A 13,432-nucleotide genomic window follows, 5' to 3' on the forward strand; every position below is an offset into this window, starting at 1 on the left:
TGGAACACGTTACATTTGCCTCGTGGCTGAGGGGCTTGAGGTTATTAACATGGCAGTAGAGGGTTTCGTCTTCTTTCCAGTGATATCACTTGATCTTGCTGTTTGCTCGTGACGCCGTAGCCTACACAGAAGCACAGTGACAGGTCCCAGTGCCACAGCAGAGGTCAGCAGTACGTGTTTATGTATGTGGTTTTCTCTCGATTCTCCCAGTGTCAGAGCCCCTGGACTGCACTCAGCCGTCTTCTCCAGGTGGGCCTTGGAGACTGGGGACCTTCTGGAGTACAGTAGAGACTTCTCGAAATGACTATTCCTCCTTGCTGAAAATGACAGAATGCATAATACACAGACATATGCACACAAAACTTTAATAAAAATAAAAAGCCTAAAATATAACTCTGTAAAAAAAATTTTTTTATAAAAGATGAAAGGAAGAGCCGCTTTCTGTGGCTGTGGTGCTGACTCAGGGCAGAGTCAGTGGAAGATGCACGGGGCCTGAGTTCCAGTCTGGGCCAGCGGCTAAAATGTTCAGCGCACTAGAGGTGGGGTCGGCTTCTCTGGTTTTCAGCTCATTTGCAGGGAGAAGCAAGCGCTGCTTAGAAGCGCGCTAGAGAGCAGGCGTGGCAGGATGACGCGGCGATCTGTGTGTGAAGGAGGAGCGTGTGGAACACGGTGCTTACTACCTGAGAGCCCCACACAGCGTTATTTGCGTCCTGGACTAAGAGAAACCCTAACCAGCGTCGCGTTCAGGCCTGTGGGAGGAGCCCTGGCTGGACTTGGTAGAGGTGCTGCCTTGGCTTTCCAAGTGGGGTCTGAAACCCTTGAGGTTTCCATGAAACCCTTGAGGTCTTTGGTGCCTTGGTGGGACTTGTCATCCAGGGGAGAGGCCAAAGCCTATGACCTCGAAGACCAGGGATTAACCCAGTGTGGTGCATGGGCCAACTTGGCCCTGCCTGTTTTTGTAAATAAAGTTTTATTGGAACCCAGCCACGCCTGGTCAGTCACAAGTCTGTTGGCTGCATTTGTGCTACCACTGCAGAGCTGAGTCATTGCCACAGAGACCATAGGGTCCTCAAAGCCAGGAATACTGTCTGACCTCTGCAGAAAAGGTTGTAGGTAAAAAGTGTCTAAACTCCGTCTTAGTGTTATCATTTTCTCTCTCAGAGTCAGCTGGTCCGTATGATGGAGCAGTAGCCTGCGAATGGTCGGCATAAATAATCTGCTGGCGGAGGAGAGCCGGGCGAAGTGCTTGCAGTGTGGCCTCATCTCTGCCCCTTCCTCCCAGCCCCACCATCTCTGCCTTGGAAGCTGTTGAGAGCAGTTCCTCAATTTTGTTGCTAGCTCTCAAAGGGAGAACGCTTTCTCTGACTTCGGAATCTGAGAACGGGTTTCTGAAGGTTGCAGAAGCGTTCCTGGTGGACAGCCTTGCCATCCAGGGCTAACATGTGCGCCGTGGGTGCGCATTCTCCCTAGGAGACGGCAGCCTGGGCTACGTCAGGTGTGGGTTCTGTCCCGGAGGTCTCCCTGGTCGTGGCTGGTGCTTGCCTGGCCTGGCCGTCTGTCTTCCAGAGGCCAGAGGAGAGAAGCCACTCAGGGCACCGACTCCAGCCAGGACCTTGTTCTCAATCCAATTTTAGACCTCGTCTTCCTGGGCTTTAGAAACTCGTGAGGTTGATGGAGCGTTAACAAGAGCATCCTGATCCTTAGAAGAGAAAACAGACCAGGGCGTGAGGAGGATGGTGGTGGTACCCATTCCGCTTTACAGCGGCGGCTCCCAGGTTGCTGCCCCCGGAGTACCTGAAGAGCTTGCCACGTCAGAACTGTGAAGTTTGTTCCCTGTGACATGGCAGTGGGTGCTGGGGGGCAGGCTCGTGGAGGACTGACTATACCCCCCAGTGGTGGGGACACGTGGGCAGCACTGCAGCTTCAATTTGAAATCTGCAGGCTGCAACCCCCTTCATTTGGTGCCGCCTTGGTTCTTTTCTCTGAAGGTGTATGGGCTGTCCCTGGTCTCTCTCGACTGAAATGAATTCTTGCACTTTGTTCTTGGGGGTGTGTGTGTGTGTGTGTGTGTGTGTGTGTGTGTGTGTGTGTGAATGTGAATGTTTCCTGCTTATTTGTGTTTTCTCCATTGTCTGAAGAATGGGTATCCTAAAAGCCAGTATTTGATAATTTAACAGTTGAGGGTTTCTGATGTGTTTTTATAGAAATGGATTCATTGAATGAGTTTAAAAATATATATATTGGGCTTCCCTGGTGGCGCAGTGGTTGAGAGTCCGCCTGCTGATGCAGGGGACACGGGATCGTGCCCTGGTCCGGGAGGATCCCACGTGCCACGGAGCAGCTGGGCCCATGAGCCATGGCCGCTGAGCCTGTGCGTCCAGAGCCTGTGCTCCGCAACGGGAGAGGCAAGAGCGGTGAGAGGCCCGCGTACTGCAAAAAAAAAATATATATATATATATATATATATATATATATATATATATATATATATATATATAAAATCAGATGACTTATTGCAATATAAATGTTTCACACCCCAGTTATATCTGTGGGTGGTGAATTGCTTGCAAGCCTTGGAGTGCATGTTTTGGGTATGTGGTGGCGGGGGGGTGGGGGGGAGTGATGCCTTTGAGTAGGTGGGACCTGAACGCAGAGACTTTTGATGGGAACTGAACGCCTGAGGTCACACGTTCTCGCTCACGTGCCGCTGCCCAGCCTGTGGGTCCCAGCCTCTGCTTTCCCTGCTTGGTTGGTGAACATTCTGCTTTAGTGTCAGCCTATACCTGCGAAGCTCTTTTGCTTCTGGTTGTTTATAAAGGTCTCTGAGTAACATTTCTTCTTCATCTTCTCAGCCATATAAAAAAATGTAGCCTGTTTGTGAAGCTGCTTGGTACCCAGGTACCCAGGAGTCTCACTCCTCTCCTACACCACCAGGAAGATGGGCTTCTAGGCTCCTTTATGGAGCTCGAGTGGTGAGCTGTCCTGGGTCAGCCAGAATCCCTCTTTCATTCCCAGTGCGTCACGTTGATAAGAAATTGTGTTGGGCTGTGGATGGGTCTCTGTGGCTTAGCCTAGTATCTTGCAAATTATCGTGAAGGTTTCCACAGAGCGTGCGTGTGAGGGGGTGGGAGTCACATGGGCTGACTGCACAGAGGTTGGGAAATGCTGGATTAAGCAGGAATAGCGCTAGAAAGCTTCTTCCGTTTCAGGGTTTCTGAATGCTCAGGAGGCCTGTGTTCGTTGGCACTCTCCCAGTGAGGGAGTCTCAGGACTTACCCAGAGTTACGTGATCAAGGCCGCACACCCTTTCTCAGTGGACTGCCATTTAGGGTGTGGAAAGCACTCCTAGAATTCCTCTGCCTTCTGGCATCCCAGGCCCCTCCCACTGTCCCCCCTCGCCTGCCCTCCCAGCAGCCCCTGTCAGTCCCACCTCCCTCTAAGAGCTCACCCGCCCCCTCCATTGCCATTGCTGATGACTGGGGAAGGGGTTTCTCTGCCCATTGAGATAGAGTGGGACTCAATGTATCAGACCAAGTTTATGTCTATTGGGAGGCCTTCCTTAAGTATTATTTTTCTCACCCATTTTAACCCCCTTAGGAAGTTCTGAAACCTTCTGGTCTGAGTTTATGACACAGAGCACACACTGAGCTTTCTTCTCAGGGCTCCACAAGGAGACAGCAGCTCTCCTGAGGGCCGCGTGCTGGGGCGATGTCCCTCAGACTTCCCAGCAGCTCTGCTGGCTGTGGGAACGTACCTTAAGATTTCTTCAGTGTAGGACTGTTACTTTGTTTCCTGAAATAATTAGAGAAATGCGGTTTATTAAAAAGAAACCTGTGTCCCTGTAACTCTGCAGCTTCCTCGGCCCAGCCTGCCTGCTGTGATCCTGTCTTGTCTGTAGGTCACATGTGTTCCAGTTTGGGGAGTGTGGTAGTGAGACACTGACACAGGGATGAACGTTTGAGTCTGTGTGTGCCCACCTGGCTTGGGGTGGGAGTTGTGGAGTGATGAGGAAGGTTGCCTGGCTGGGTGTGAGTCATGGAGAGTGAGAGGGAGTGTGGAGGATGGGTGATGGGAGACAGGTGATGCGCTTGGGTAAGGCAGGGTGGGTTTTTCCTTGACTCAGAAACGCAAGACCTGGTGCATGTGGTGACTGGTCTGTGGAGAATGTGACAGAGGTTTGGACTCTGCTGTCTGTACTCAGGCAGTGCATTATATAATAATCTGTGACTACCTTGAGCCCTTTGGGGAAAGAACCTGGGTGAGAGTGAATAAAAAGTAAACAGAGATTTACTGTATTTATATAATTGGACCTGTCAGTAACACTTCCCAATACTAGTGCCAGATACTGTGTGAACGTGCATAACCAGAGTGACCCCCCCCAGCACCACCACTCAACCTCCCTCCAGCACCTGCCCTGTGACCTTCCCAGCACCCACCATGTAACCTCCCCAGCACCCACTCTGTGACCCCTACCAGCATCCACCATGCCCAGCTGTACCCATCTGTGTGCGCTCACGTGTACACATGTGGGCACACAGTTCCTTAGCATAGCCGGGCTGCACATCTTGGCAACCTGGCTCAGCCATGGCCTGTGGCATCCCACAGCCCCAGTCACCAGGGCCACCTGTGGCCGCCTGCAGGGCACAGCACGGGCCTCCTCCCTGGGACGCACCTGTCTGGGGTCCTGGCACGCGTGCTCTCACAGCTCTCTTTGAAACAGGTGTCTGGATGCACTTTGTAGACTCTTTTATACCTGCATCACAAGAAAGCTCAGTGAAGCCGGAAACTGAGCAGAATGTTGCCCAGCCCCTTCACCTAGGCTACACAAACCTACAGGTAGCTGTACAGGTGTCTGAGGAAAGGCTATTATTCTCCTGATAAAACTTTACCTCCTGTGGATGTATTAAAATGTCCAACATAAAAATCATGTAATTGAAAAAAATGACTTTATCAAGGTATGATTTATGTAAAATAAGATACACTCATTTTAAGTGTACATTATGATGAGTGTTGACAAAGTGATATATAGTAAGAGATAAAGTGTGCTGGGACTTTCCTGGTGGTTCAGTGGTTAAGAATCCGTCTTGCAACGCAGGGGACTCCGGTTCGATCCCTGATCGGGGAACTAAGATCCCACATGCTGCAGGGCAGCTGAGCCCGCGCTCTGCAACTACAGAGCCCATGCATTTTGGAGCCCACGCGCTATGACTGGCAAGCCCGCGTGCCAGCCCATGCACAACTGGAAAAAAGCCTATGCACTGCAATGAAGAGCCTGCGCGCCACAACGAAAGATCCCGAGTGCCCCAACTAAGACCCAATGCAGCCAAAAAATAAATATTTTTTTAAAAATGTGCTATTTCAAAGACATGTCTTGCTTGAGACAGGCTACTTGGCTCCGAAGCCTTGAGACAATGTGACTGCACTCTTACGGGCAGTTGATGGAGAAGTTTGAGAAGCCTTGGAGATGCAGGCATTAGACACGGGCGGTGTGGAACAGGAGACCTGGCTCCCAGCCCTGCCTCCCACTTACTAACTAGTGTACTCTGAGCACGTCTCTGGAACTGAAGCCTCTGTTTCGTATGAGATGGGAATTGCTTATACTGCCTCTGTCACATGTTTGTAGAGAATAACGAATGAGAAAGTGTTTGACTCTTGGTAAAGCTTTTTAAACATTGGAGCTGTTTGAAAGAGATGCAGGGAGTTCAATGGGTAAAACTCATGAGCTTAGTCTAGGAGAGTCCTTAGGGTCTAAAGCCTTAGCTAAGACTTCCATTGCCAGCCATCAGGCAGTAAGAGGATCTGGAATTAACTTCCACATGTGAACAACTGGTCAAGATCCAGGAAGTAAGTCTTTTCAGATGGTAGAAAAAAGACCGTGCAACACAGTAACCCAGAGAGAAGGGGAGCAAGCTGAGCTCTGGGGTGGCCCTGGAATTCAGCCTGGAGGCACTTTTCGGACTGTGTTGTGGGTTAGGGAGAATCCAAGCAGTGGTTACACTGAGTGGGCGAAACACATTGGAGTTGGGGAGGCAGAGGGTCAGAGCACGGAGAGGAGGGAGCTGTGCAGAGGAAGAGCTCCAGACACCTGGAGGGGCGGGCCCCTTGAAGATTAAGCTGTGTGTGCATCGGGTGAGCAAAGACGGGCAGCAAGGAACTACTGAGGAGCTGGACAGTTCCCAGAGCCAGAGTGGGGAGATCTTGGTTAATGGGCTGTTCCAGAGCAATAGAAACCCCAGAAAGGCCCTGCCTTAAAAGTGGGGCATAATTAACCCCAGAATAAAGGCTATGCCAACGCCACCCTAAAACAGGCCTCAACAGGATCCATCTAGACTGCCTTGCGAAAAACCAAAAGCCAAAAGTCAAAGGGACAGGACAAGGATGCCCACTCTCACCACTTCTATTCAACGCAGTACTGGAAATCCTAGGCTCAGCAGTCAGATGAGAAGAAGCAGTAAAAGGTATCTAAGTCGGAGGGGAGGAGGTAAAACTGTCACTATTTGCAGATGGCGTGACACTAGAGAGCACTGAAGTCGCCACACACAAACTGTCAGAACTGGTAAATACATACAGCAAGGTAGCAGGATGCAAGATTAATATACAGAAGTCCGTTGCACTTCTCTACACTAATAATGAAACATCAGAAAGTAAAAAAAAAAAAAATCCTGCTTAAAGTCACGTTTTTAGAAAGCCCTAGGAATAAACTTAACCAAGGAGGTGAAGTACCTATATGCTGAAAACTAAAACATTGATTAAGGGAACTGAAGATGATTCAAAGACATGGAAAGATATCCCGTGCTCTTGGATCGGAAGAATTAATATTATTAAAATGGCCACACTACCCAAAGCAATCTACAGATTCAATGCAATCCCTATCAACACAGCTATGACATTTGTCACAGAACTAGAACAAATAGTCCTGAAGTTTATATGGAACCACAAAAGACCACAGATTGCCAAGCAATCCTGAGAAAAATGAACAAAGCTGGAGGTATAACCCTTCTAGACTTCAAACTGTACTACAAAACTATGGTAATCGAAACAGTGTAGTATTGGCAGAAAAACAGACATACAGATCAGTGGAACAGAACAGAGAGGCCAGAAATAAACCCACACACCTATGGTCAGTTAGTCTATGAAAAAGGAGGCAAGAATATACAATGGCGAAAAGACAGTCTCTTTAACAAGTGGTGTTGGGAAAGCTGGACAGTTACATGTAAATCGGTGAAATTAGAACATTCCCTCACACCACATACAAAAATAAACTCAGAAAGGTCTAAAGACGTAAACGTAAGATGTGACACCATAAAACCCCTAGAAGAGGACACAGGCAAAGTGATCTTTCACCTAAATTGTAGCAGTATTTTCTTTCTTTTTTTTTTTTTTGCGGTACGCGGGCCTCTCACTGTTGTGGCCTCTCCCGTTGCGGAGCACAGGCTCCGGACGCGCAGGCTCAGCGGCCATGGCTCACGGGCCCAGACGCTCCGCGGCATGTGGGATCTTCCCGGACTGGGGCACGAACCCGTGTCCCCTGCATCGGCAGGCGGACCCTCAACCACTGCGCCACCAGGGAAGCCCCTGTAGCAGTATTTTCTTAGATCAGTCTCCCAAGGCAAAAGAAATAAAAGCAAAAATAAACAAATGGGACCTAGTCAAACTTAAAACCTTTTGCACAGCAAAGGAAACTTATCAACAAAACAAAAAGACAACCTACGGAATGGGAGAAAATATTTGCAAACAATGTGACCAACAAGGGCTTAATTTCCAAAACATAAAAACAGCTCATACAACTCAACAACAAAAAAACAACCCAATCTAAAAATGGGCAGAAGACATAAATAAACATTTTCCCAAAGGGGACATACGGATGGCTAACAGGCACGTGAAAGCATGCTCAACATCACTAATTATTAGAGAAATGCAAATCAGAACCACAATGAGGTATCACCTCACACCAATCAGAATTGCTATCATCAAAACGTCTACAAATAATAAATGCTGGAGAGGGTTTGGAAAAAAGGGAACCTTCATACACTGTTGGTGGGAATGTAAATTGGTGCAGCCACTTTGGAGAACAGTATGGAGGTTCCTTAAAATACTAAAAGTAGAGTTACCATGTGATCTAGCAATCCCACTCCTGGGTATATATCCAGAAAAAAGGAAAACATAATTCAAAAAGATACATGCACCCCAATGTTCATAGCAGCACTATTTATAATAGCCAAGACTTGGAAACAACCCAAGTGCCCATCGACAGACGATTGGCTTAAGAGGTTGTGGTACATATATACAATGGAATATTACTCAGCCATAAAAAAGAATGAAATATTCCCATTTGCAGCAACATGGATGGACCTAGGGAATATTATCCTTAGTGAAGTGTGAGAGAAAGACAAATACTATATGATATCATTTATATGTGGAATGTAAAAAATAATACAAATGGATCTATATACCAAATAGAAACAGACTCACAGACATAGAAAACTTACGGTTACCAAAGGGGAGAGGTGGCAGGGGCAGGGATAAATGAGGAGTATGGGATTAACAGATACAAACTACTATACATAAAATAGTTAAGCAACAGGGATTTACTGTATAGCGCAGGAAATTATACCCAATATCTTGTAATAACCTGTAGTGGAATATAATCTGCAAAACAAAAAACCAAACCAAAAAACCCAGAAAACTGAACCACTATGCTGTGCACGTGAAACTAATGCAGTTTTGTAAATCAACTTTACTTCAATAAAAAAATTAAAAATAAAAACATTCTTGAATGCCAAAAAAAAAAATTCCAACAGTCTGTACCATAAAGTTTATAATGTCTAACATCCCAACAAAAAAATTACAAGAGTATCAGTCATACAAAGAGTCAAGAAAATGTGACCCATCAACAGGAAAAAAAATTGAATAGAAAAACACCCAGAAATGAGAGCAATGACTGAAATAGCAGACATCTGTTATAAATTTGCTGTACACGTTCAGTGATGTAAAGGAAAATATAAACATAATGAGAGAAGTGGAGGCTCAAAGAAAGAACTAGATGGAACTTCTGGAGATGATAAAACACAATATCTGGGACTTCCCTGGTGGCACGTGGTTAAGAATCCGCCTGCCAATGCAGGGGACACAGGTTCAATCCCTGGTCTGGGAAGATCCCACATGCTGTGGAGTAGCTAAGCCCATGTGCCACAACTACTGAGCCTGCGCTCTAGAGCCCACGAGCCACAACTACTGAAGCCTGCACACCTAGAGCCCATGCTCCACGACAAGAGAAGCCACCGCAGTGAGAAGCCTGTGCACCGCAACAAAGAGTAGCCCTGCTCGCCGCAACTAGAGATAGCCTGTGTGCAACAACAAAGACCCAACACAGCCAAAGCAAAACAAAACAAACAAAAAAATCACAATATCTGAAATGAAAATTTTGCTGAATGGGATTAATGGTAGGTTAGACACTGCAGAAGAAAAGATCAGTGAAATTGAAGGCATGGCAGTAGAATCTGTCCAAAACAAAGTAAAGAGAAAAAGGAGTGAAAAAAAGGAAAAGAGCCTCAGTGACCTGTGGGACAATATCAGTCTAATACATGTTTAATTGGAGTCCCAGAAGAAGGAGAGAAATGGATGCATAGAAAAAGTGTTTGAAGAAGTAATGGCTAAAATTTTCCAAATTTGATGAAAGCTAAAACCACAGAGGTGAAGCTTAACTCCAGAGAGTAAAAACACATGGACATAACCTACCAAAGCACATCATAATTAAATTTCCCAAAAAAACAGTAATAAAGAGAAAACGTAAAAGCAAGCCACAGGTGATGGGGACCGCGTTACATATAGAGGAGCAAGAATAAGGGTGACTGAAGTTTTCCCATCTGAAACTGCAAGCCAGAAGACAAAGGAAGGACCTCTTTGAAGTGCTGAAATTTGAAAAAAACACAATTATCAACCAAAACTTCTGTGTTCAGCAAATGTGTCTTTTGAAAATGAAGGTGAAATAAAAGCCTTTTCAGACAAACAGAAGCTAAGAGAATTCACCACCAGCAGACCTGCCCTATAGGAAATGTTCCAGTGAGCTCTTTAGGCCAAAGGTAAATGGTACCAGATGGAATCTTAGACCTGCACGAAGGCATGCAGAGCGCTGGAAACGGTGGATGTGTAAGTCACTACAAAAGACTTTATGCTCTCAACATTTTTAAAAAAGATGATTGTTGAGAGCAAAAGTAACACACTGTGTGGTTCATGGCATATGTGGAAGTAAAACGTCTGGCAGTGACAGGGGAAGTAGAAGCTTGCTGTTGCGTGTCTTCTATGATACTGAAGTTGTGTTGTAATTCAAGGTATATTGTGATCAGTTGAAGACGCATATTTTAAATCCCAGAGCAGCCACTAAAGAAAATAAACCAAAGAAGTATATCAGTGAGCCAACAGTACAGGTAAAACAGAATCCTAAAAAATAATCCAGAAGTAGGCAGGGAAAGAGAAAGTGACAAAGATAAGGTGGGACAGATAGAAAACAGCATGTTAGATTTCAACCCAGTCACTTCAGTCATTTTGTTAACATGTAAACGGTCTAAACACTCCAATAAAAACCAGAGATGTCAGACTGGCTGCATGGCAAGCCCCTCGCAAATGCTAAATACAAGGAAGTCCCTTTCAGATACAATAGGTTGAAAGCACTGGGTGGAAAGCTATGGGCAAGTGCAGGGCTCTCCCAGTCAGGTACTTGGTGGTCGCCCCAGGCACTGGTGTAACTAACACAGTGGGAAGACGCAGGTGCAGGGGCTCCGGGGTGCCATTCCACAAAGTCCAAATTCAGGGGCCTGTAAACCTGGGTTCCCAAGTCCCAGTGCAGCTCAGTGCCTCTGGTGTATCCCTGCTGCGTGTCACGCTGGCTTCATGTCCAGGCTCATGTCAAGCCTTCTGTCTTGCCTTCCTACATCCCATCCCAGTGATCTTTAAACACGTCAGGTGTCACTTCAGCTCAGTGTCCTTCAGTAGCTCCCCACTTCACAGAGGACACATGCAGGTCCTTCCAAGGGTCTCCAAGGCCCGCCCTCCACGCCCCCTCGCTCACTCGGCTCCAGCCCTGCTGGCCTTGCTGCTCCTTAGACGGGCAGGCAGGCTCCTGATTTCAGGGCCTTGGCAACAGGTGCACTCTGACTGGGCCATTCTTCCCTCAGATATTTCCGCCCGCCCATGTCTGGTCATGCCACCTCCATGAGGCTTCCCCGACACCCTGCCGAATGCTGCTGCCACCCCCTCCTGCCCCCCGGGCCTGGCTCTCCTGGCCCTGCGTATTCCTTTCTTCCATCCTCCTTTAGCGCTTGCCACCATTTAAAACACTGCAGGACAAACTCGTGCTTCTTGTGTACTGTGTCTCCCTCAGCTAGAACGTCAGGACTCCCAGGGCAAGACTTTGGCCCGTTCGGCTCACTGATGTGTGCCGAGTGTTCCGAACCACGCCTGGCACACGGGAGGTGATCGTCCGTATTTGTGGACAAAGCAGGTTGTAAGTATGACCCACGGAGTCAGAGTGTTAGCAAGAAAGGTCCGAAGAGGTGGGCTCGGCAGACTCCCTCCTCAGCCCGTCTTACAGATGGGGAAACTGAGGCATGAGTGCCTTGCCCAGGGCCGTGTCAGGAACTCACGGCAGAACCACGACTCGAGGTCTCCTGCGCTGAGGAGTGGCACTTCCTGGAGTCTCCGCGTGCCCTGCCATCCAGGGAAGGGAGGCTGATGCCACTCCAGGGCGTGGGGAAGCAAGGCCCGAGGGCAGGCGCAGGGGGTCCCGCTTCTAGACCTCATGTGGCTCTGCTCCCAGCTGCACAGCCTTAGGCAAGGTTTTCAGCCCTTTTGCTTCAGTTTCCTAATTTGTCGCATGGAGGGGGTGGGTGGTCAAAGCAAGCCCTTTCCGTGCTGTGACTACTAGACCTCAGGGGCCTGTGAGGACAGGGTGGAAGCATTTCAGGGTCGGGAACACGCTACAGACATGGTGAAGGCGGAGGAGAGGGACTTACACGTGGTGACAGACGCCTCCTTCCCAGACCGGAAAGGACTTTGTCTCCGAGAACAGCCGTGTGCAGGGTTGGGGCACCTTTCTACAGGCTGCTGGCACAGAGGAAAAGGGCCGTCGCTTACCAGGAGCTCAAGGCCACGGTCCCTCTTCCTGCAGCCACTGTAGGTCCGGGGTTCTGCCCCTGCCACTTCCTGGCCTGGGGCCCTGTCCCCGGGGCTGCTCAGCGACTGTGGGTGCTCCTCTGAGTTGGGGTCCTGGGAGCCTGCAGGCTGGTTTCCCTCAGGGCTGGTCGGAGTCTCTGGGTCTGGCAGGCCTCAGGGCTGTGTGGCTGGCGTGGGAGCTTCTGTCCATGAGCCTCTCGTCCTCAGCCCAGAAGTCTGAGGCAGGCCCGTGGCCCTTTTCCCTCGCACTGCCTTGTTTGGTCCCCAGGCGAGAAGAGCCCCCTCCTCCCTCCTCTCCCTGTGGAGCGGCTGTCGCTGTGTCCCTGTGACTGTCCCAGACCCCCCAGTTATCTGGGCAGCACCTTTCACCCTGGCGCTTTGGGGCAGTGGGAGGCCTGGCGGCTCACTGCCTGCCAGCCTCCCTACCTGGACGCTTGGAGGTCTGGGGCACCGTAGCCAGGCCCCTGTCCTGGCATCTCATGGCTGGAGGTCCTTGTGGCAAACCCACCCTGGGGCCAGCGGTCCCATCAGAGCCTGCCGTCACAAGCATCTAGAGGCCAGGCCCCAGCCCCAGTGACCCCAGCAGGCAAGGGGAGCGGCCCCAAACTTACCAAGCTCACAGTGTCTGCCTTTGAACCCCGGGGTGCAGTCACAGCTGTGGGCATCGTCACCAGGCACACAGGTGCCTCCGTTCTGACAGGGGTTTTCTGAGCAGTTCCCAGGGGCATCTGTGAACAGCCACGAGCAGTTAGTCTCAGGGCCCCACAGGAAGGCCTGATAGCATTCCCAGGTTGCCGTCCCCAACACCAGTGGGCCCTAGGGGTGGTCAGAGAGCAGAGGTGAGAAGACTGGCCTCAGTGTGCTCAGCCCTGACCCCATTACCTCGAGGGAGAGAGGGCGGGCTCTCGGTGCTGAGCCGTCACAAGGCAGAGGAGCCTTGGCTCACAGCTTAGATCATGGCTGCACTCTGGTCGTCTTTGGGAGAGACTCCCCGCTCTGCCCTGGCCTGTGCCCCCTGCCCCACGTTTCTGCTGACTTTGCCCCGCCGCACAGGGTTTCTTCTACTTGGAACACAGAGGCCAACCCTTGAGAGCCCTCCTCATCCTCCAGTGCCTGTCCCCGAGCCACCTGTGTGTCCCCAAGTCCCAGCCCTAGGCAGCCTCTGTGCAGCACCCTGTGCTGGCGTCTGTGCCCCTTGGGCCGCTGTCTGCCTTCCGCACTCTGGGAGCTAGAGGCAGGTTGGTCAGTGGTGCTGCCTGGG

The 13,432-nt window shown here is 49.6% G+C and overlaps 1 protein-coding gene across 20 annotated transcripts in view; it reads right to left on the bottom strand.

The window, feature by feature from the left end:
- Positions 1–349: 349 nt before the first annotated feature.
- Positions 350–13,432, bottom strand: part of SNED1 (sushi, nidogen and EGF like domains 1) — a 90,412-nt gene continuing 77,329 nt past the window's right edge. For 10 of the 20 annotated variants that reach the window (XM_073807009.1, XM_073807007.1, XM_073807005.1 and 7 more), the window contains 5 exons: positions 12,783–12,899; positions 12,012–12,102; positions 4,673–4,753; positions 3,755–3,792; positions 350–1,699 (listed from right to left, as the gene is read on the bottom strand). In XM_073807009.1, the coding sequence (XP_073663110.1) occupies positions 3,767–3,792; positions 4,673–4,753; positions 12,012–12,102; positions 12,783–12,899 (315 nt within the window). In that variant the 3' untranslated portion in view covers positions 350–1,699; positions 3,755–3,766. Of the gene's footprint in view, positions 2,431–3,754; positions 3,793–4,672; positions 4,754–11,642; positions 11,861–12,011; positions 12,103–12,782; positions 12,900–13,432 lie in introns of those variants that run through there. The other 10 variants (XM_073807002.1, XM_033859410.2, XM_033859413.2 and 7 more) reach the window with 5 other exon arrangements.

The sequence above is a fragment of the Tursiops truncatus genome, chromosome 7 (genome assembly GCF_011762595.2).
Source record: "Tursiops truncatus isolate mTurTru1 chromosome 7, mTurTru1.mat.Y, whole genome shotgun sequence".
In the NCBI taxonomy this organism is placed as follows: Eukaryota; Metazoa; Chordata; class Mammalia; order Artiodactyla; family Delphinidae; genus Tursiops; species Tursiops truncatus.